This window comes from Ovis aries, chromosome 6 (assembly GCF_016772045.2).
Source record: "Ovis aries strain OAR_USU_Benz2616 breed Rambouillet chromosome 6, ARS-UI_Ramb_v3.0, whole genome shotgun sequence".
Taxonomy (NCBI): Eukaryota; Metazoa; Chordata; class Mammalia; order Artiodactyla; family Bovidae; genus Ovis; species Ovis aries.
Genome location: NC_056059.1, coordinates 45,289,583 through 45,312,835, shown reverse-complemented (window position 1 = coordinate 45,312,835; position 23,253 = coordinate 45,289,583). Strand labels below are relative to the sequence as shown.

The window sequence follows — 23,253 nt, the reverse complement described above, 5'->3', positions numbered from 1 at the left end:
TGTATTTAGAAATACCAGTAAATGAAGCTATTGAAGAATTTTTTTCCTTTTTCAGAGAACCTTTCTGAAAAAGGAAAACACTTTCAATATACTGACTTATCTTTGAACACTTGAGGTGAATAAATACAGATAGCTGAGCAAAAATGACAGGGTTTAATTTAGTAATAGTAGCATCCCTGTCTACCGGGAATTGATAAGGCTGACCATCTGCACATAAGCAGCCATTTTTCCTGGAGGAAAAGAGATTGTAAGCTTAGACAACCTCAGGAGAGCTGGAAATAGTTGGTTAAAAGAGATGTTTGTTCTCTTTGTGTTTCAAGACCACTCTGAACATAGACCCAACAAATTTTCCACCCTTGGCAGGTGAATGAATTTGAGTGAACGCCCTCTAGATCAAAGGCAAACTCTCAGAACAAAAATCAAGAGGAAAGTCGAAGCTCATCCAGTTTCATTGGTGACTCACAACAAAGGTTGTCCAAATGGATGCTGGTCTGGTAAGAACAGCCCTCATTAGATCAATACTCATCAGTCTGGGACACTGGTTCGAACAACAGGTTTAGAGGACCTGTGTCTGTGTTCTATGTTATGGTTCTTCTTCTTATGACAACACTTTCAAACAGCACAATACAAAATAGAAGTATGAAAGAGAACCAGAAAACATGGAAAGGAATGGTCTGATTCCAAGGATGTCAAATATACGGGAACCAATAACAAAACCTGGGTACCAAACTTAGAATAAATAGTTGAAGAACTCGACACAAAAACAGTGGAGCCCAGATTTGGCACTTACTTACCATGTTGAGACAGACTTGACAGCCACAAGCAGGGGGGCATTAGGGTATCTGTGAGAACCTCATCCAGATGAAGGCTGGGGTCCATGGTGATGGACAGAGCAGACCGTGTCTCAGTGGAGTCTCCAGGAAAACTATGGAAATGAATGAAAACCATCCAAATAACAGAAACTTCAGAACTAGCAAGTTCTAAAACAAATTCAGAACTTGCTAGTGTAACAGATTTAGTTATCATCACTTGCATTTGGCAGACTCAAAGGCAGGCAGGGGAGTGGAAAAGCTTTATGTTAGAAAAGGGGAAGGGTTCAGGTGTGCTCTGATTGGAGACTGTTGGCAAGGGGAAGCTGTTGAACATCTATTATATAGATGTTCAGCACTGTGCTTTGAACACAGGTGTCAAACATAACCCTCGTCAATGAGGAGCTCACACTCTAGTTGAGGAAGACAGAAAATTATCAACAGAAATGCAATTTGGCAAGTATCATGGCTGATAAATGGCAGGATGGTCATTTATCCTACTGTGAACACACAGTAGGAACAGTGGTCGAGTGTGAAAGCTTTAGTCATTCAGTTATGTCCTTTGGGACCCCATGGACTGTAGTCCACCAGGTTCTCTGTCTATAGAATTCTCCAGGCAAGAACAGTGGAGTGAGTTGCCATTTCCTTCTGCAGGGGATCTCTCCAACCAAAGGATCAAACCTAGCTCTCCTGCGTTGCAGAAAGATTCTTTACTGTCTGAGCCACCAGGTTACCTGTTAAACAATGAGTCCCAGAGGAGTGGGGTGTGGTGGGGGTTGGGGATTGGGAGGGAATGGTCTGATTTGTAAACATTACTGATTTCAGTGGATTTCCATGGTGTAAACACTCCCACCCTGGCCAGTTTTAATTTACCAGCAGGATGCCACTAAACAGGTTGTTGGAAAGAGACATGTAAGGTGCCATTATATCCTGTTTCCACCATACAGTACAGCAGATGCAAATAATCTCAAGAGCACAGATAATAGTAAAATGTAGAAAAATAATTAGGAAATTATGAGTTTGAGTGTCTACTATATTTTGTTTTTAAGACAATTGGCTGAATTGTAAACCTACAATTAAGAGCCACTGTATTTAAAAACCAACTCACAAAATTATTGAACATTTAACAATCACCTCTTGAAAGAGAATATGAACTATTGTAAATGGGCCCCAGCATACCACTAGAAAAGAGTAATTTCAAGAATTATTGTAGGCTCACCTAGAGTGAAAACTGCAAGGAAATCAATGGGAGGGATCCTGCCTTTTCATCTCCATCTCAAGCACCTAGTGCTAGGTTGTTGAAAAGTCAAAAGTAACTCATTAATTCAATATATATATATATATATTTAAATTTGAGCTCCTACTATATTCTGGGCACTTTTCCAGGCATTTGGGGAGTATCACAGCAAATACCAGCTGGTGGGTCAGAGGTTAAAACATCTGCCTGCAATGTGCGAGACCTGGGTTTGATCCCTTGGGAAGATCCCCTGGAGAAAGAAATGGTATTCAGTATTCTTGCCTGGAGAATCTCACGGACGGAAGAGCCTGGGGGGCTACAGTCCATGGGGTCACAAGGAGTCGGACACGACTGAGCGGCTTCACTTTCACTTTTCACAGCAAATACCAAGGCCCTGCCCTTTAGAGGGTTTACATTCTTTTGGGTATGTCTGTATGTGTATGTTTGTTATAAACGTCTCATATCAGGAGGTGGATGATAAGTGTTATGGCCAAAAATTTTGTGGTGCAAAGGAGAAAAGGAGTGGGAGCATTCTTATTTCAAACGGGGTTTTCCAGACAACTGTCAATGTTGAGATCTAAGAAGGAAGGGATGAACGGGTCCGGAATCTGAGAAACATTGCCTGAGTAAGGCTGAAGAGCAGACTCAGATATTTCACCATTCAACAGGACTGAGATACAGCGTAACCTAGGAAATTTTTTCTTCAGGGAAGCCACTCACTTGGCCCTAACTCTCCTCAGCCGCTCCTCTCAGGTGAGAAGCCCTTCCTTCAAGTCCGTGGGCAGGGCTAATTTTCGGTACTGGTTGAAGCCTACCAAACGACCAGACACGCTTGCGCAGGCGCAAATGCTCCGCTCTCAGGCACACTATTAGGAGCAGTTCGCGCATGTGCGAGAGCGAGACGGAGGTTTTTGTCCCAAGGCCTTCCCGTACCGTCCAGGAGGTGGGTCGCCTCCTGGTTCCGGGGTGTAGTTGTGTGTCAGTTGTGCTCCAGTCTCCGACAGCTGTCGCCACTACGGACATGAACCGCGAGCTCTTCGCGGCGGGCGAGCGGCTGGTGTCGCCGGCTTACGTGCGGCAGGGCTGTGAGGCCCGCCGCTCGCACGAGCACCTCATGCGGCTACTTCTGGAGAAGGTACTGGCTCTGGGGTCCCTCCCCAACCGCCGCGCCCCCCAGGCTCCGGCTCCGCCCAGCGCCCCTGTTAGTTCCAGGACAGGCCCCACCCGCTCGTATTTGCTGTCTGAACCTGTCCCCAGAGCCTGTCACAGATTGGCATTGCCCTGTGCCGGCTTGCACCGCTCAGGTCCTTCTCAGCTTCGCCAGTGCCGCAAAGCCCAGAGAGCGTTATTAGGGGATACGAGGTGGTTGGGATTTTGAGCCACCCGCCTCGCCCCCCTCCCTTTCTTTTTTTTTCCTAACTTCGGGTTGGAGAAGAGAGGGGGAGGGACCACATGATTTAGTTTTTTGTTTGCGGGTAGGGCAAAGTTCGCCTCTTCCAACTTTCACTACTCCCAGGAAACACGTGATGTTTATATAAACTTAGGTTTATTAACTGGAAGGGCTTACCTGGTGGCAAAGAATCCGCCCGCCAATGCCGGAGACGTAGGTTCCATTCCTGGGTCGGGAAGACCTCCTGGGGAAGGAAATGGTAACCCACTCCCAATTTTCTTGCCTGGAGAATCCAGGCTCCATGGACAAAGGAGCCTGGTGGGCTACAGTCCATGGGGTCTCAAAGAGTCAGACAGGACTTAGCGACAAAACAACAAGGCACTTAAAATCCGTCAATCCTAAAGGAAATCAACACTGAATATTCATTGAAAGGACTGATGCTGAAGCCCCAATGCTTTGGCCACCTGATGCAAGGAGCCGACCCATTGAAAAAGACCGCGAAGCTGGGAAAGATTGAAGGCAAAAGGAGAAGGGGGCGGCAGAGGATGAGATGGTTAGGTAGCACCCACGGGATGGACAGGAATTTGATCAAAGTCTGGAAGATTGTCGAGGACAGAGGAGCCTGGGGTGCTGCAGTCCTTGGGGTCTCAAAAGAGTCGGACCCCTTAGTGACTGAACAACATGCTAACTCACAGCAAGTATTGCTGAGGAACTTCACAGGTCTCCTGGTTCTTGCCAGCATCCTGAATTTTAATCTCAGTACAGTTTGGCAACCCCAGTTTTAACAAACACCCTAGTTTGAAAAATCCTAGTTGAAGATAAGGTTTATTTGTCTTCAGTTACTTTAAACTTAAAAGTTTAAACCTGAGTAAATCTCATTGTATGCATTTATCATCACTTCTTGCACCAGTCTGTAGATAATTGTAACGGATTGTAACAAACGTTTTGCCTCCTGGGAGTTTCTTCATAGTGTTGAATTCATGTCTGAATTTTAGAAAGCAAGAAGCAGAACAGAATGTGCATGGAAAAGTTTTAAAGTTCGTTGAAGTAGGGTTCTAGGGAATGATGGTTTTTTAAATATAGTCATAAGCTTTTTTTCCCCTCCTTTTTTAAGGGCAAGTGTCCAGAGGATGGTTGGGATGAAAGTACGCTTGAACTCTTTTTACATGAACTTGCAATTATGGACAGCAACAATTTCCTGGGCAATTGTGGTGTGGGAGAAAGGGAAGGAAGAGTGGCATCTGCATTAGTTGCTCGGCGACATTACAGGTATGTTTTTTTTAAGTGCAAAGCATTTCTTTTTTCTTTGTTAAAAACCATGGTGGCAGTATTAATATTAGATCATAAAATGTTCATTTGTAACCTACTTCTTGTTTAAATGGACATGTGAACTAGCTGCAACAGGGAGATGGAAACAATTTATCTGAGTCTCTTTTTTAAGACAGTAGGGTAAAAGTTCTAGTATGTGGTGGTTATCCTGTCACGTCTGGGTTGTTAAAAACACTGGCTGTATGTTGTGTTAACAGTGTTTAACCTAACCTATTTGGTTATAAGAGTTTAAAGTGTGTTAGGGTTGTTTATAATTTTCCATGTTTCTTTTCTAACATTGCAAATTTTTTTAATAGAATTCTATATGGATAGAACTTTCCATCATTCACATCTAAATTGAATCCCATTATATGAGTATCCTGCTTTGTTGCAGCAGGTGTAGGAAAGGTATATTTAATTTCAGGTTATTAAATCACTCTTTTCTTTTGTATTATTTCAGAAAACATTCCATCAATTCTGACAATGATTTAGTTGTCAGTGGTTTGAAATATGATTATTTCTCTGTTCTTCAACCTTTCCTTGAAAAATAGGTAAACTCTTTAAAACTCCTGTCTTCCATGATTTTAAATCATGATGAAATTTTCCTCGGGGTAGTAGAATTTTATTTCAGCCCAAACTGTTGTCAAAGCTAATGATAACGAATGTATGAGCTATATGAAAAATTCATGGTTAAAAGTAAGCTGATAACATGGTTGATAATATATGTTAAAAAAAAGCTTTGTACCTGAGGTTGCAGTGGTAATGGAGTATGACACTAGCGTTCCGTGATAATTCCTATGTGCAGTTTCTAATCTAGGCAACTATAAATGATAAATAAATCAAATTTAAAATGGTTTGTGCACCAATTTTCAAGGAGCATATAATTCTTCTAAACGTAAGGCAGTATTTGAAACATCGGTTCATCTGTGTTGGAACTTAACTCACTGCTCTGATTAGGAAAATGGAAAGAAGATAATTTAATATTGCATATATTCTGGTTTTCCATTGCTGTATAACAAACCACCTCAAAACATAGTGGCTTAAAGCAGTCACTTACTGTTGTCTCTCACAGTTCTATAGGTTACCTGGACTCAGCAGGTAATTATTGCTTCAGGTCTCTCACGTATACAGTCCAGCTGAGAGTTTAGTCATCTGAAGGTTCAACTGGGCAGTTTATCCAAGTTCAGTCGCTTAGATGGCTGGGAATTGAGATGGCCTCTCCAAGTGGCTTGACTTGGGTTTCCACCAGCATGGCAACTGGATTTGAAGAGAGAAACCCTCTCCTCTTCTCCCCAGCCTCCCCTTGAGCAAACCCTTCAAGAGGCCAGGTAGAAGCTTTAAGACTGCTTATGACCTAGCTCAGAAGTTCCACACCATCATGTCTGCTTGATTCTTCCAGACCAAACACATCACTGAGGCCAGCCCAGATTCAATCTGAGGAGTTAGACTCCATCTCTTGGTGTGGCAGTGGCATATGAGCATAGAGAGAAAAGGAACCGATAGTGGCCATCTTTGAAGACTAGCAACCACAGCATAATTGATGAATCTGTTTTGATTTAACTAGATATTTCCACATTATTAATAGTCAAATATAGTGTTTATTTGGTTATTTGTATGCTTATACAGTGGATTACTTAATACTGAACGTTTTTGTCCAGTTGTTGGCCCATTTTTTGCTTAGGTTCATTCATGGAATTGGACGATCAGGTGATATTTCTGCTGTGCAACCCAAAGCTGCAGGTTCTAGCCTTTTGAACAAAATTACCAATTCTTTGGTCCTGGACATCATAAAATTGGCTGGTATGTACTGTGTTAATCATAATACTTTTGGCTGACCAGTCACACAAACCTTTGCCTAATTTCTTTTATTAATGCTTCTTTCCAAAAGGAGTATAAATGGCTTTTGAAAAGATATATATAAAACCTTTAGAATAAGATGGAAAATAAGAGCTATAAGCCTGGAGGATGAATTTAGCAGTGAGCTTCCTGGGCAGGAATATGGAAGTATTAAGTGTATAACTCGTTTTATTTGATAGAAGTATATAATTTCTTTAAGAAGGATGCTAGTTTTTCAATGGAATAACTAATTTCCATTTTTCTTCTTATTTGTAGGTGTCCATACAGTGACCAGCTGCTTTGTAGTTCCAATGGCAACTGGTATGAGTCTAACCCTGTGTTTCTTAACATTGCGACACAGAAGACCAAAGGCAAAGTATATTATATGGCCACGAATAGACCAGAAGTCTTGCTTTAAATCCATGATCACTGCAGGTAAAAAAAAAGAGAAATAGCATATATGTCTTAAATATCACAGAAAATTCAAACATTTTATATAGAGGCAAATAAGTGAAAAAGAAACTAAAGTGAAGTCACTCAGTCATGTCTGTCTCTGTGACCCCATGGACTGTAGCCTGCCAGGTTCCTCCATCCATGGGATTTTCCAGGGAAGAATACTGGGGTGGGTTGCTGTTTCCTTTTCCAGGGGATCTTCCTGACCCAGGGATTGAACCTGGATCTCCTGCACTGTAGGCAGACTCTTTACCATCTGAGCTACCAACTATACCTGTTCCTATTCCATTTTTTAAGTTGTGGTAAAACATGCATAATAGAATTTATTATTTTAACTGATTTTAAATATATAGTTTCTTGACATTAAGTACATTCATCATGTTTGAACCATCACTATCATCCCTCTACAGAACTTTTTCATCCTCTTAAACTGAAACTCTACCTATGAAACAATAACTCTCCCCTGCCCTCCACCCCGAGTTCATAAAAATCACTATTCTACTTTCTGTCTATGAATTTGTCCTTTATATAGGTGGAATTATAGACTGTCCTTTCGTGACTGGCTTATTTGACTTAGCATAATATCTTTAAGGTTCATCCATGTTATAGCATGTACCAGAATTTCCTTCTTCTTTTAAGACTCCCACTGTGTGTGTGTGTGTGTCTGTGCGCATATGTGCATGCATATTACATATATATATCTCACATTTTGTTTATTCATTAATTCATTTACTGGTGGACACTTGGGTTGCTTCCACCTTTTGGCTATGGTGAATAATGCTGCTAAGAACATGGGTGTACATATCCTGTTTGAGTCCCTCTGTGAATTCTTTTCAGTATACACTCAAGAAGTGGAAGTGTTGCATCTTTAAAATGGGGATATGATTACCTACTTCAGAAGATTGTTTTCAGGATTGAATGGGATAACATATGAAATGCCGGCAATAATCCCTGGAGCATACAAAGTGCTTCAGGAATGTTTGTTGTGTGTACACGAGTGGAATACCCATAAATAATTACCATGAATCAAAGTACAGGAATACAGACATCACTGAGTATAGATGAGAAGAAACTTTAAATTGGCATTTTAGTATTTGGCTTGCCGATTGGGTCAAGTCGAATTTGAGAATTTAAAGTTATTTTTGAATGACCTCAGCCTGTTGTATGAAATGAACAGTATTGGACTGTAATTAAACTGCATGAATAATTCTAAAGAAACTCGGGTAAAGGGATTCACATTAAGGTCATATAGCAGAAATAGACTTTTAACTGGCATAAGTCTGTCAAGTCTGTTAATTTGCAAACTATTAACCAAAAATCTGATAACCAAACTTACGAAAGTGATATATTGAAAAACTGGAAACTTTCCAAAAGGTGTCATGATTTGGACTACATTATATTCTTAGGAAGCAAGATGGTTGTATTCATAGAAAAACAACACAAACTTGCATTGTAGTTGTTTGAAAGCAAAAATAGGGTTGAATCTAGAGAATTTGATAATAGAAAATTAGCTATCCTTAGGATGTTATTTATTTAAGTAAATTTTTAATAGCTGCTTAGATATGAAATCTAGACTTCTGTGGACCAGTGTATGTGAATTGATGATTTTATAGTGGCTGAAGTTTTATATTTCTGTAGGTAGAATGCAGACAACTTGTTGTGGATTCTAAAACAGAAATGAAAACTACTTGCACTTAACTTTGCTTTAAATTGCTGTGTGACCTTGGGGAAGCCACTTAATCTTCCTAAACTTTGGCTCCCTTATCTTTGAAATGAGTAAGTTGAGTTAAATGGTTTCTAAATCCCTTATAGCTTTTAAATCCATGAATCTAGCCTACTGCTAGATCTGGTATTTGGGAAGACTTAAAGATGTGAGTACATAATAACTTTATGTCCAAAACAATTTTTATATTTAAATTATAGAAGGCTGTTATAAGCTATGAGATGGGTCTCCTAAAATGTGTTTTATTTTTCTTTAGAGGTAAAACATTAAGTGCATGATTGTGATTTGTTCCAGTACTTGAATTATATTATTTTTGTTCATCTCTGAAATAAAGTGAACTTTAAAATAAAACTTGTGTTGCCAGAGATTGAGTAGATTTACTTTTCGGTGGACTGAAATTGAACAGGGCTCAGTGACCTCTTTTGTCATCAGTGACTGTGTTATTACTTTCCTAGGCATCTATTCAGCACTTGTTTTCGTTTCTTCCCAGAATTAGTCTTTCTTGTCATATCAAAATATTAAATAGATTTGTGATCCTAATTGTTCTTCACATTGTTTTGACCTGCCTTTGCCTCATGCCCGTATTAAACCAGATCTTTATATTAGAGAAGGGTCCATTGACCAAAATAAATATTTAAAAGTTCTGTATAAAGTGGAACTGCTTCCTAGAGTCCAGGATCCCCCCTTATTCTAACATTTTGGTTTCTGGTTGACTTTGTTAGGTTTTGAGCCTGTGGTGATAGAGAACATTTTAGAAGGTGATGAGCTGCGCACAGACCTGAAAGCAGTGGAGGCTAAAGTCCAGGAACTTGGGCCTGATCACGTTCTGTGTGTTCATTCTACCACGTCCTGTTTTGCTCCAAGAGTGCCTGATAGGTAAATGATTTGTGAACATTGTCTTTCACTGTTCATCAGTCTTGAATATGCACTTATATTAATTCTGAGAGATGTCTAAGTAACATTTAGCAGTTAATGCTACTTAAATGGACTGTTGAAGAAACAACATAATGGCTTCAGAAAATAAAAATATGATATAGAAGAAGGAAAAGCAACTAGTACCAGTGGAGACACCTGAATAGACACAGAGCATCTCTGTTTTCTTGCTCTTCATTGTTTCTGGCTTTCTAGCATCCTTTTTGTCATTATTTAATAGAAGTTTCTAAGCTAAATTTTGGATTTACATATTTGTTTTTATTGCCATCTCCACTTATTTGATCTTACAGTTAGTTTTCATATATAGGAACTATCAGTATTATAATAACAGATTTTAAATAGAAAATTTTAGAATTATTTATTGTCCTTTGATTTTTCTTTTTTAAATTGGAAGACTAACCCAGGTATACAGTTAGGTATATAATTATCCTTGCATTTAGAGAAAATGCAAATGTTTAAAAGTGGCAACTGTTTCCTTTACTAAAGGACGGCCACAAGCTTTTGCTCTGAAAATGTAGTAGGCTTAGGTATAGTAATATATATTTCTAATTTTGACAGCAACTGTTTGTTTCATTTTAACATTTTGAACAGAAGTACTAATAATTTATAAAAACCACATTGACTTTGGACTATTTTCATAGCATCAAGTTATACTTTGATTTTATTTCATGGAGTCACATGAGTTGAGAGTAATAAATGCATGTTAGCTTTCTTTATAGGCAGATTTTAAGATACTTTTAAAGATACTTGCTTCATTCATGAGCTTGAGTTCTGTTTTCAGATTATGTTACATATGCTTGAGTTATTATCAAATTTTGAATTTGTATTGAAATATTAAATAAACATCTTTATTTCTTCATTGATGTTTTTGCTATCTAAAAAAATTTTAATGGGATGGAAATAAATTACATTTCTAAAAACAGCATATGGATATTTGTATTATAGATTATTTATCCTTGATATTTTTGTGAGGATATTTTTGTTTTTGTTTCATTTTGACTTTTTTTTTAAATTGACATATGGTTGATTTGCAGTGTTGTGTTAGTTTCTGGTGTACAAAAAAGTGATTCAGTTATACATATAAAAACAGTATACATTTTTTAAAATATCTTTCCATTAGGGTTTATTAAAGGATATTGAATATAGCTCCCTGTACTATACAGTATGGCCTTGTGGTTTATCTGTTTTAAATATAGTAGTTTGTGTCTGCTGATCCCAAACTCCTGATTTATCCTTCTCCCACCCCCTTTCCCTTTTGGTAATCATAAATTTGTTCTCTGTGTCTGTGAGTTGTTTCTGTTTTGTAAGTTTGTTCATTTGTATCATATTTTAAATTCTGCATATAAGTGATATCAAATTGTAATTGTCTTTCTCTGACTTGCTTCACTTAGTATGCTAATCTCTAGGTCAGTCTATATTGCTGTAATTGGTGTTATATTGTTCTTTTTTATGGCTGAGTAGTATTCCATTGTATATAGAGGCCACATCTTTATCCATTCACCTATAGGTAAACATTCAGGTTGCTTCCATGTTTTGGCTATTGTAAATAGTGCCATTATGAATATAGCTCAGCCACTCAATAGTGTCTGAATCTTTGCGGCCCCATGGACTGTGTAGTCTGCCAGGCTCCTCTGTCCATGGGATTATCCAAGCAAGAATACTGGAGTGGATGTCATTTCACACTCCAGGGGATCTTCCCACCTCAGACACTGAACCTGTGTCTCCTGCGTTGGCAGGGAGATTTTTTTACCACTGGTGCCACCTGGGGAAGCCCTCGTTATGAATATAGGGATGCATGTGTTTGTTTGAATTAAGAGTTTTGTCTGCATGTATGTCCAGAATTGAGAATGCTGGATCCTATGGCAACTCTATTTTTAGTTTTTTTTAAGGAATCGCCATTTCTTTTTCCATAGTGGCTTCATCAGTTTACATTCCCGCAAACAATGTAGGAGGGTTTCCTTTTCTCCACACCCTCTCCAGCACTTATTATTTGTAGATTTTTTTAATGATGCCATTCTGAGTGGTGTGAGGTGATACCTCATTGAAGTTTTGATTTGCATCTCTATAATAATTAGCGATGTTGAGCATCTTTTCATGTGCCTGTTGACCATCTGTATCATTTTGAATAACTTTATTACCTGGTATAGGGTAAGTACATTTTGTGTGTATTATCCTTTAGGAAAGAATCAGGGTTTTTTTTCAGGCAGAATTCTCATGTTTGTTCTATGTTGAATGCTATTGTTTAGTGGTGTTATATAATGAATGTTCCTGACTAGAGTGAACTTCAGGAGCATGATGGTGCTCCGCTATTAGTAATGTGTTTGGATTTCTGATTTTATTAAATTTAAAAATACATTTTGATTTCTTTATATTAAGTTTAATTCCTTTATAGTCTTAATTTGAATGTATATGTTATCTTTATTAATTAATTCGACAGTATTGTGGGACAAAATCAAAGAAAATATTTTTTAAAAGTATCATTCTTAAATTGATAACTTAAATTGGATTCTGAGTTAGAATATAATCCGATTCACGTCAAAAATATTTTTTTGTTTCTCCTTGCCTTCTTAATACACATTGTAAATATTAGCAATTTGGTCAATTCAGAGTATTTAAAACTACTCACAAGTCCTTTTTTTTAAGTACTTTGTTATTATGAAATGCTTTATTCTCAAAGAAGTTTGTTCCATTATTAAGAAAAACTTTCATTAGAACACAAACATGTGAAAGTGTCTTTTATGAAGAAAATACTTGTGTGTATTCCAGAAGATCTATTTTTGTTAAAAACAACATCTGATTAGTTTTCTGCCTTGATTTGTGAGGTTTATGAAAATGAGTGATAAGATTAGTTTTTAATTCTTAAAACTTTAGGGAAGTAAATTGAAAGCTTCTGACAGTTGAATAATGTTATTTCTATTTGTAGTTTAAAAACATATTAATGTACCATCTACTGTAAAAGGAAAATATGCTGTGGATAAATAGATAATTAAGCTATTATATACTTGTAATACATTCTTATGGGGAAGAATTTTTTTTCTTTTAACATGCTTTGCTTTCAGATTTTATATTGTAGAGAGCATATTTTAATAATTTTATCAAGCCATAGGATTTTGTTTTAGCTTCATAGCATGAAGACATTTCTGTTAGAGATGACCTCAGTCACAAGTAGTATTTAGTTTTACAAAAGAGCATCATTTATTACACTCCAATTGAAATTTATTACCTTACTTTGCATAAAGTTAGACTCGCAGATTGTCTTAATATGAGAAGTGTCAAATGAAGAAGTAAGAGTGAATTTTAAACCAGCAGCTATTTAAAAGATTCTTTAGTATCCAAGTTGCTGGAAAACGTTATTTTGGTACTCAAGTAGTTTAATGTTCTGTATTTTTTAATACATTAAAGTCCGTTGAAAATGTATTTTTTACTTTATGAGATGCTTCATATGAGACTTCTTAGGATTTCAAGATATGCTAATTATTTTGCAGATATTAGCTTTGGAGTGATAAGCAACTGGAAGCATTTAAAAATGAGCATATCAACCTTGTAAGAACTTTATAAATAATCTGCTTCTTGTTTTTTATATAGAAAATTTTCAAGTGATTTAAAGGCTACCATCTATATAGATTTTTCTAAACACTTGTTTTCTTATTTTTATTGGTAACATTAATTTAAAAGCTTTTCCAGGCTTATCCGTAACTACCTACTATGTATTTCAAAGGTGCCAAATTATATGCTGAAATACTGCTGTAAAATTTTCAGTTTGTCATTTTTTCCCCTAGTATACTTTTTTGCTATTTAGTCGCTAAGTCGTGTCTGACTCTTTGGTGACCCCATGAATTATAGCTCACCAGGCACCTCTGTCCATTGGATTTCCCAGGGAAAAATACTGGAGTGGGTTGCCATACAGATAACTTAAATTTTAAAACTTTTTTTATAATATATTAAGGCAGAGTATGAATACATCTTTCTGTTGAATGTTTATAGGTTAGAAGAACTGGCTGTGATTTGTGCTAATTATGGCATTCCACATATAGTCAACAATGCTTATGGAGTGCAGTCTTCAAAGTGCATGCACCTCATTCAGCAGGTAAGAGAGCTTCAAAAGATACATCAAGAAAAAATATATTTTAACATATTTGGGATTATTACTTTGTTTTTCTTGCAACCTAATATAGAAAGACAGTTAGTTTGGCATCTTCATTTTTATGGAGCATTAGGAATTTGCATCCAGTAGTCACTAGTGAAAGTCATTATTCGCTGCTAGTGGCATTGGACTATAGCTATCCTCAGAACGGATATAAAAATATTTCACCACAGAACACAGAGCTGAGCTCCCTATGCTATAGAACAGGTTCCCAGTAGCTAAATACTTTACACATGGTAGTTGGTAGTGTGTGTTTATCCATCCTAGTCTCTCAGTTCATCCTACCCAAGGTGGGAGGTGGGAGGGAGGTCCAAGGTGGGGCGCTATATGTAGCCAGTTCACTTCATTGTACAGCAGAAACTAATACAACATCGGACATCACCAGATGGTCAATACCAAAATCAGATTGATTATATTCTTTGCGGTCAAAGATGGAGAAGTTCTGTGTAGTCAGCAAAAACAAGACTGGGAGCTGACTGGGGCTCAGATCATGGACTCCTTATTGCAAAATTCAGACTTAAATTGAAGAAAGTAGGGAAAACCACTAGACCATTCAGGTATGACCTAAATCAAATCCCTTATGATTATGCAGTGGAAGCGAGAGACAGATTTAAGGGACTAAATCTGATAGAGTGCCTGATGAACTATGGACAGAGGTTCATGACATTGTATAGGAGACAGTGTTCAAGACCATCCCCAAGAAATAGAAATGCAAGAAAGCAAAATGGCTCTCTGAGGAGGCCTTACAAATAGCTGTGAAAAGAAGAGAAGTGAAAGGCACAGGAAAAAAGCAAAGATATACTCATTTGAATGCAGAGTTCCAAAGAATAGCAAGGAGAGATAAGAAAGCCTTCCCCAGTGATCAGTGCAAAGAAATAGAGGAAAACAAAAGAATGGGAAAGACTAGAGATCTCTTCAAGAAAATTCGAGATACCAAGGGAAGATTTCATGCAAAGATGGGCTCAATAAAGGACCGAAATGGTATGAACCTAATAGGAGCAGAAGATATTAAGAAGAGGTAGCAATAATACACAGAAGAACTATACAAAAAAGATCTTCATGACCCAGATAATCGTGATGGTGTGATCACTCACCTAGAGCCAGACATCCTGGAATGCAAAGTCAAGTGGGCCTTAGGAACCCTCACTATGAACAAAATTAGTGGAGGTGATGGAATTCCAGTGGAGCTGTTTCAGATCCTAAAAGATGATGCTGTGAAAGTGTTGCACTCAATATGCCAGCAAATTTGGAAATCTCAGCAGTGGCCACAGGACTGGAAAAGGTCAGTTTTCATTCCAATCCCAAAGAAAGGCAGTGTCAAAGAATGGTCCAACTACTGCACAATTGTACTCATCTCAACACGCTAGTGAAGTAATGCTCAAAATTCTCCAAGCCAGGCTTCAACAGTATGTGAACAGTGAAATTCCAGATGTTCAAGCTGGTTTTAGGAAAGGCAGAGGAACCAGAGATCAAATTGCCAACATCTGCTGGATCATGGAAAAAGCAAGAGAGTTCCAGAAAAACATCTATTTCTGCTTTATTGACTATGCCAAAGCCTTTGACTGTGTGGATCACAGCAAACTGTGGAAAATTCTTCAAGAGATGGGAATACCAGACCACCTTACCTGCCTCCTGAGAAATCTGTATGCAGGTCAAGAAGCAACAGTTAGAACTGGACATGGAAGAACAGACTGGTTCCAAATTGGGAAAGGAGTACATCAAGGTTGTATATTGTCACCATGTTTATTTAACTTATATGCAGAGTACATCATGCAAAATGCTGGACTGGATGAAGCGCAAGCTGAAATCAAGATTGCCAGGAGAAATATCAGTAATCTCATATAGGCAGATGACTCCACCCTTATGCAGAAAGTGAAGAACTAAAGAGTCTCTTAATGAAAGTGAAAGAGGAGAGTGAAAAAGTTGACTTAAAGCTCAACGTTCAGAAAACTAAAATCATGGCATCTGGTCCCATCACTTCATGACAAATAGATGGGGAATAGTGGCAGACTTTATTTTTGGGAGCTCCAAAATCACTGCAGATGGTGACTGCAGCCATGAAATTAAAAAGATGCTTGCTCCTTGGAAGAAAAGTTATGACCAACCTAGATAGCATTTTAAAAAGCAGAGACATTACTTTGCCAACAAAGGTCCATCTAGTCAAAGCTATGTTTTTTCCAGTAGTCATGTATGGATGTGAGAGTTGGACCATAAAGAAAGCTGAGTGCTGAAGAATTGATGCTTTTAAACTGCGGTGTTGGAGAAGACTGAGGAGTCCCTTGGACTTCAAGGAGATCCAACCAGTCCATCCTAAAGGAGATCAGTCCTGAATATTCATTGGAAGGACTGATACTAAAGCTGAAACTCCAATACTTTGGCTACTTGATGTGAAGAACTGACTCATTTGAGAAGACCCTGATGCTGGGAAAGGTTAAAGGCAGGAGCAGAAGAGAATGACAGAGGATGAGATGGTTGGATGGCATCACCGACTCAATGGACATGAGTTTGAGTAGGCTCTGGGATTTGGTGATGGGCAGGGAAGCCTGGCGTGCTGTATAGTCCATGGGTCGCAATGAGTCAGACATGACCGAGTGACTCAACTGAACTGTATACAACATTGTAAAGCAACTGTACCTCATTTTTTTTTTTAATCTGTTTTTCTTGGGAAAAAAAATTCAGATTATTTTATTTAACTTTCTCAAAATGTTCCATTACCAGTGTTCTCATTTTTCTAATGTACTTGATTATAGTATTCACAAAATGTTGAATATTTATTCTAGCATATAACTGTGGAGTTGGCAAATAGGAAAGGACTGTTTTCTGTTAGGGAAAGGACTCTGTTCACTGTTACATCCTCAGTCTTTGGGACAGAACCTGGTACATAATTGGCACTCAATAATTAATTACTCCAAATTGAATTATATTTACTTGCAGTGATTATTCATGCTGTATTAGTCTATCGATAGATATTATCGATAGATAAGAGTTTTATGATTTGTGTGCATAATGATGTAAATCAAGTACTCAGTTTTGACACACATGTAATTTGTGTTATGTGGTTAAGAGTTGCTCACAGATTGTCTGTGGTCTCCCACGTGGTGGTGAATACTTCTTAGTTCTGTAGGTCCTATCTCATAAATTTTTTGTTTTCTTTTTTATTCTTTTGAGTGTACTAGTATTATCTCTGATAAAAATATGTTTTGTATGATAGTATTAGCTGATTTTCTTAATTTCTTTACTCAAAGGTTGTACCAGTTAAGATGTAATTGACTGCACGTAACGGAAACCCAACCCAAATTAGCTTAGTCAATAAAGAAATAGATTAGCTTACATAACAAAAGAGGTCCAGAGGTGGAGTGGTATGCCAGATTTTTTAAAACCTTTATGGAAAATCATTTACTGTTTCCTTGATATCCTTTTCCATAACTCCTTAACTCTTTAAGCCTTCATCACAATTTTAGATTATATATCTAATTTGAATAGTGGCAGAGGAACTCTTGAAAAAAACATGATTTCAGTGATTCATTTTTATTCCATCTCCCTTTCCCCGTTTTCCTCTCTCTTCCTCTTTAATTTTTAGCATCCTCGGTTCTTTTAAAAGTTAAATATACCAGCATTCCTAAAAGTTTAGAAAAATGAGGAAGGAGTAGAAGATCACTCATAAACCTGTTACCGTAACAGTTACCTTTAGTAATTTCTGTTTCCCTTTTCTCTCTTTTTAAAAATACATACATGGTTATACCTGTTATGTATACTTAGCGTTAACATTTTAAAATTTAGTAAAAATATTTAATTTTTAAATTTAAATATTAACTTTGTGTTTCTATACTCTCTACATGCCTATGAAATTTCATAATAATCAGTTGAATGGTTCCTTAACATTTATCCAGATGTTACATACTTAACCCAGTAATGTTGATGACATATTTTTGAATACTGGAAAATTTGATGGGGTAATTGAAGAAATAAGACTATGAAAGCTTCCTGTGGGGTTATACATCACAAATAGACTACTTTGTCATCACTTCTCTTCATTTGTGAGGTGATTTTACTAAAATTTTAACCAGAAAATAACATTATAAGATGGTGAATGAATTTTTAGGAGGTAGTAGTTGTATTGTTGCAGATACTGTATTACCTTCTAGAACTGATAGTTCTTTTAGAAAGCAAAGAACCGTACATGAACATTGACCCTTACAAAAGGAGGTGGTGTCCCTGTTGCTTTCAACCAAATAAATATTTGGGTCTTATTGGTGCTAGTTGTTTCATGACATTATAAAAAATTAAAATTAACTTTATTTCAGTAGTTTTTATTCATTGTACGTGCCATTTACTCACACATGTGTCAGGCATCCTGTTAGACTTTTAAAGTTTATTAAATTAATCCTAACAATTTGAGGCATACTTCTTATTGTTTCTGGTCTGCAAATGAAAAAACACACTCGGAGGTATTAAGTGACTTGCCTAAGGAGCCAACCTGCAAAATGGCCCATCTAGTTCTATGTGACTCCAAGGCCCTTATTTTCCTCTAAAAACCAAGTACTAAAACTGCAAAGCTTCCTTGAGAAGATAATATTGCAATAATCAAGCAATCAGGGAAGAAAGAGGTATAACTAAAATGTTTCCAAATTCTTTTTATTTTTTTTAAGGGCAGTACCGCAGAATGACTTAATGCTGAGCAGCTGTGCATTCTGATCTGCATATATGGCCAGGAAATTAACTTTGCAAAACGTACAATTCTAATATATATTAAACTGACCACCTTAGACTCATAGAATATGGGTGTGAGGACACATTACTAGATAGGGTTGTAGTAGAGTCACAAAATTACATAGAATTAATTTAAATTTTAGAGTTAGATTGGATTGTTAAGCTCCCTAAGTGTGGGAAGCAGTGAGTGTTTTTATTGAGAATTTGAGAGAAGTAGGTGTTATCCTGCTTATTCATAGACCTGTCAATTCATTCAACACATATTTGCAGGGTTCCCACAGATGTGCCAGGCACCAGGGTAGGCATTGGGGATGCAGTAGTGATTGTAACAGTCTTCCTCCTCATGGAGTGGAAGCAGTGAGCAGTAAAGATGACAGGTCTTCATAAATGCTCTAGCATTTGAGAGGAGGGGTATCAGATGGAGTGATCCAGGGAGTCCTCTGAGAAGTAACATTTGAGCAGAGTCCTGAGTGATATGAAAGAGTGAGTTGGGTGGTACCCTGGAGAGATTCCAGGCAGGAAGTAACACTGAGGCCAGGGTGTGCTGGGAATGGGTGAAGAAGAGCAAGGAGGCCGGTATAGCTGGGCCAGGGCAAATGAGGGCAGCAGTGAGGATAAAGAGGTTCTGAGATGTGGTAAAGGTTTGAGATTTTATTCTTGGTATGATCATCAGCCAGTGGAAGGTTTTGAGCAGGAGAATAGCCTGTGACTTACTTTTTTAAACCATCGTTTTGGCTGTGCTATGGTAAATGGCCTGCAGGAAGACAAGTATGGAAGGTTGTTGCAGCTGCCCACGTGAGATGTGTTGGTGGCCTAGGCCAGGGTGGTAGCTGCTAAGGTGTTAAGGAACAGTTCGATTCACATGTATTTTGAGAGTTGATCTTATAGGGTATGCTGATAAATCAGATGCAAGAAATGAGGAAATGAGGATTCAGGGCCTCCAAGACTTCTGGTGTGAGTTGCTGGAAAGATGAAAATGCTAGAGGATACTATTTAATCCTTTAAACATGAGTTCTTCATCGCACTTACCTAGGTTTTGCGAGGGTGACTTTCAGTGTGTGCATGTGTGCTCAGTTGCTCAGTCAAGTCTGACTCTGCAACCCCATGGACTGTAGCCCACCAGGCTCCTCTCCATGGGGTTCTCTAGGCGAGAACACTGGAGTGGGTTGCCATTTCCTCTCCAGGGGATCTTCCCAATCCAGGGATCAAACCCATGTCTCCTGTGACTCCTGCATTGGCCGACAGATTCTTTACCACCGAGCTACTTGGGAAGCCCCGGGTGACTTTCAGTAAGACGCTTTAACTTCCTGTGCTATTAACTATATTTCTGACCTTGGGCACATCACTTTAATTTCTTTATGCCTTAATTTTCTCATCTGTAAGACAGTCATTATTTGACATCTGCCCAGAGGGGTATTGCAAAGGTTAAATGAGTTAAGAATGTAGAGTGCTTAGAACAGTGCCTGGTGCATGGTAAGTTCTCCGTAAATTCTAGCCTTAATTATTGTATGAACAGTCATCTGTTTTATTCACTGCTGCTGTGTCCAGGACCTGGAGCGGTGTATGATAATATAGGTGCCCCAATATTTGTCCTCTGAATAAATGAGTGAGTGCATGAACTGATAAATGGCCACTGTTTACTTCATAGGACATGCTCCTGTGTTTCCTATTCTGTTTAAGCCCTTCTAGCCTTATAGTGTTTTTCTTGCCTCCTCAGTAATAGCCTCAGACCTTAGTGTGAAGAACGAGATCTATACACCATTCCTAGCCTGTTTGTTTTCCTGCCACAGAGTTTGTTGCCCTTTGAATACTTTCTGTGTTTTAGTAGTGAAGGGATTCTAGCAAAGTCTTGTGGATTGCCCTTTTAGTACTCCTGCTCCCAATTTAAGTTCAGATTTCTCTTGTGACATCTTGGGCAGTACTTAAATGTTTATGAAAAGGTGACTCCATTGCACTTTATTTTTATGTGCTACTACTTTCATAGTTTTCAGTTATTTATTTAGTGACTTTGCATGGCTTTCAGTTATTTATTCAGTTAGTCTCCTATGCTTCTCTCTGTTTTCCTGTGGAAAGATGAGATTTTTTCTCTGATCATAGTTTATGAGGAAATTAGAAAGGAGAATGACGGGGAAGGTTACGATTGAAACAATCCCGTGATAGCCTCCAGAGTGGTCTGTGCCCTTTTTCTGCTTTTGCTGCTTCTCCCTATTGCCTGGATCTGGTCTCTCAGATTAGGCTACCTATCTGCTCCTTCTATTCTCCCAGAGATATGGATGTGGATATAAAGTGGGAAGATGAAGGTCAAATGTGGTTACAATACTAATAGGAATGTAGATTGTGAATACAGATTGAAAATCTGTGGCTATAGATAAAGAAGAAAAACTATCTTAGCTGAAATTTAGATAGTATCTCAGTTTTTAAAAGGAGAAAATTGAAACACATTAAGCAGAAGGTCATGGACTGTGTTGCATGGGACTAGAACTTAGTTTTACATTTCTAGCAAGTATTCCATTTTTCACCAGAATATGAAATTTTCACTTGAAGTTCATTTGCAATGGAATCGGATCATCCAAGATTATGACATTAGGAAACAAAAGTTACGTAGAACCATTGCCAATAGTATACCCCCCCAAAATTCCGTTAGTCGATGTTAAAAATAAAATCTTTCTTTTCTCTGTTGTTATCCAAGTGGTGGTAGGAGTAGAAAGTGAAAGTTGCGCAGTTGTGTCCGACTCTTTGCAACCCCCTGGACTATACACAGTCCATGGAATTCTCCAGGCCAGAATACTGAAGTGGGTAGCCTTTCCCTTCCCAGGGGATCTTCCCAACCCAGGGATTGAACCCAGGTCTCCCACATTACAAGTGGGTTCTTTACCAGCTGAGCCACTAGGGAAGCCCAGGAATACTAGAGTGGGTAGTCTATCCCTTCTCCAGGGGATCTTCCTGACCCAGGAATTGAACTGGGGTCTCCTGCATTGCAGGCGGATTCTTTATCAACTGAGCTATGAGGGAAGCCCTCCAGTTATAAGAAGCAGCCTTTAAAAACTCCATTTAATACTTAAAAATATTTTACTGGTGTTTATACAAAGAAAATAAAAATATTTGATCTGTGTTTTTATTTCCGTGCATTGTTTTAATGACATTTATTAGTAGCAATTGCTGTCCTTTCTTCTGGAAACTAATAATGTAATATTGCATGTTATTCTGTTCTAGGGAGCTCGTGTTGGTAGAGTAGATGCTTTCGTTCAGAGCTTGGACAAAAATTTTATGGTTCCAGTAGGTGGTGCTATAATTGCTGGCTTTAATGATTCCTTCATTCAGGAAATAAGCAAGATGTATCCAGGTAAATAAATCAGTTGCTCTTCAGAAAAAGTAACTAATAAACAAAAATCCATTTGTATATAGGCTACTGTAATAAATCTACTTTACAAAGCTTTTTCTCCCTAATGTAACATATCATCCTTATTTCAGGAAGAGCTTCAGCTTCACCTTCTTTAGATGTCCTTATTACTTTATTATCACTTGGATCAAATGGCTACAAGAAGCTATTAAAAGAAAGAAAGGTAAGGTTTCCCTGTAGGTATAAAATAATATCCTTGACTAAAACAGTACTCCAGAGTATTGGTGTTTCTATCTATTGGTTTACCACTTTGGGATATAGATACCTAGTACAGTCCTAGGGGATTGACTTTGATTTGGTTTTCAATTAATCATTGTTATCCCATCTATTTAGATATCCTGAGGAATCTAGGAAAAGTGATTTTGTTTTTGTGTTTGTTTTTTTGAGAAAGCCCTGTATCAGGGATTCTATTAGTTCGGTAAAATTTAATTCATTTATCACTTGTAGGTAAATAGAAGCTCTTAAAAGAGAGACAGACAAGTTTTTTCTTTTTAGTTTTGGAAGACTTGTTTAGATGTGACATGTCATTTGCAGGAGGAAAAATATAGGTCAGAAGTTGACCAGCTTCTCTTTCTAAGTAATAAGTGCATCCCTTGCCATTATTGGAATGCTGAGCTCATTGATTATGTTGATTATGGAAAGTGACGTTTGTGCTTGAAAACTGGACTTTGTCTTCAACACTAAAAGTTAGCTTAATTCAGGGCAGCTTCAAAATTGTAGTCAGAGACAGTGTTGAAAGGGCAGGTCAGATTAAGATGTTTTATTCATCTCCAATCTGGGTGGGCTACAGGTTCCTGGTATCATTTTTGTATCTATAGCTTTCTAATACTTAGTAGCAGTTACAGTCCCTAAGATTTATAATATTGATTTACATATTTTAAAAATATTTTCATGTATATCATCTGATAGATCCTCTCAACAAACAGCCTTATGAATATCTAACAGAAATTTAAAACTTCTGTGCTCTGTTTTATCCTACTCCCTTTCTTCCCACTAATTCAACCCATAGGAAAGTAATTGCTTACTTTTTATTATTAGGACATCTTTTAAGATTTACATGATATAGGAAAAGATGGTCAACCTCAGTCTTTAGGGAAATACAAATTAAAGTGAGATATCACTAATATAAAAAAACAAAAACTAATATAAAAAGCTAATCAGCAACTTTGATAACACTTTGGCAGTTTTTTGTATACTTACCACAAAAACTAGTGTCCCACTCTTATCTATTTAGTCAAGAGAAATGAAAATTTGTATGTGTACAAAAACTTATATGTGAATGCTCATGGTGATTTTATTCATAATTGCCA

At 37.6% G+C, this 23,253-nt stretch overlaps 1 protein-coding gene across 4 annotated transcripts in view; it reads left to right on the top strand.

Moving 5' to 3' along the window:
- Positions 1-3,027: 3,027 nt before the first annotated feature.
- Positions 3,028-23,253, top strand: part of SEPSECS (Sep (O-phosphoserine) tRNA:Sec (selenocysteine) tRNA synthase) — a 38,245-nt gene continuing 18,019 nt past the window's right edge. For 2 of the 4 annotated variants that reach the window (XR_003589675.3, XM_027970907.3), the window contains exons 1-8: positions 3,028-3,181; positions 4,551-4,705; positions 6,426-6,544; positions 6,857-7,015; positions 9,479-9,632; positions 13,674-13,776; positions 21,757-21,886; positions 22,015-22,106. Coding sequence is in view for 3 of the 4 variants with exons in the window: in XM_027970907.3 (XP_027826708.1) it covers positions 3,068-3,181; positions 4,551-4,705; positions 6,426-6,544; positions 6,857-7,015; positions 9,479-9,632; positions 13,674-13,776; positions 21,757-21,886; positions 22,015-22,106 (1,026 nt within the window). In the remaining variant the exon portion in view is untranslated. Of the gene's footprint in view, positions 3,182-3,276; positions 3,696-4,550; positions 4,706-6,425; positions 6,545-6,856; positions 7,016-9,478; positions 9,633-13,673; positions 13,777-21,756; positions 21,887-22,014; positions 22,107-23,253 lie in introns of those variants that run through there. The other 2 variants (XM_060416931.1, XM_060416930.1) reach the window with 2 other exon arrangements.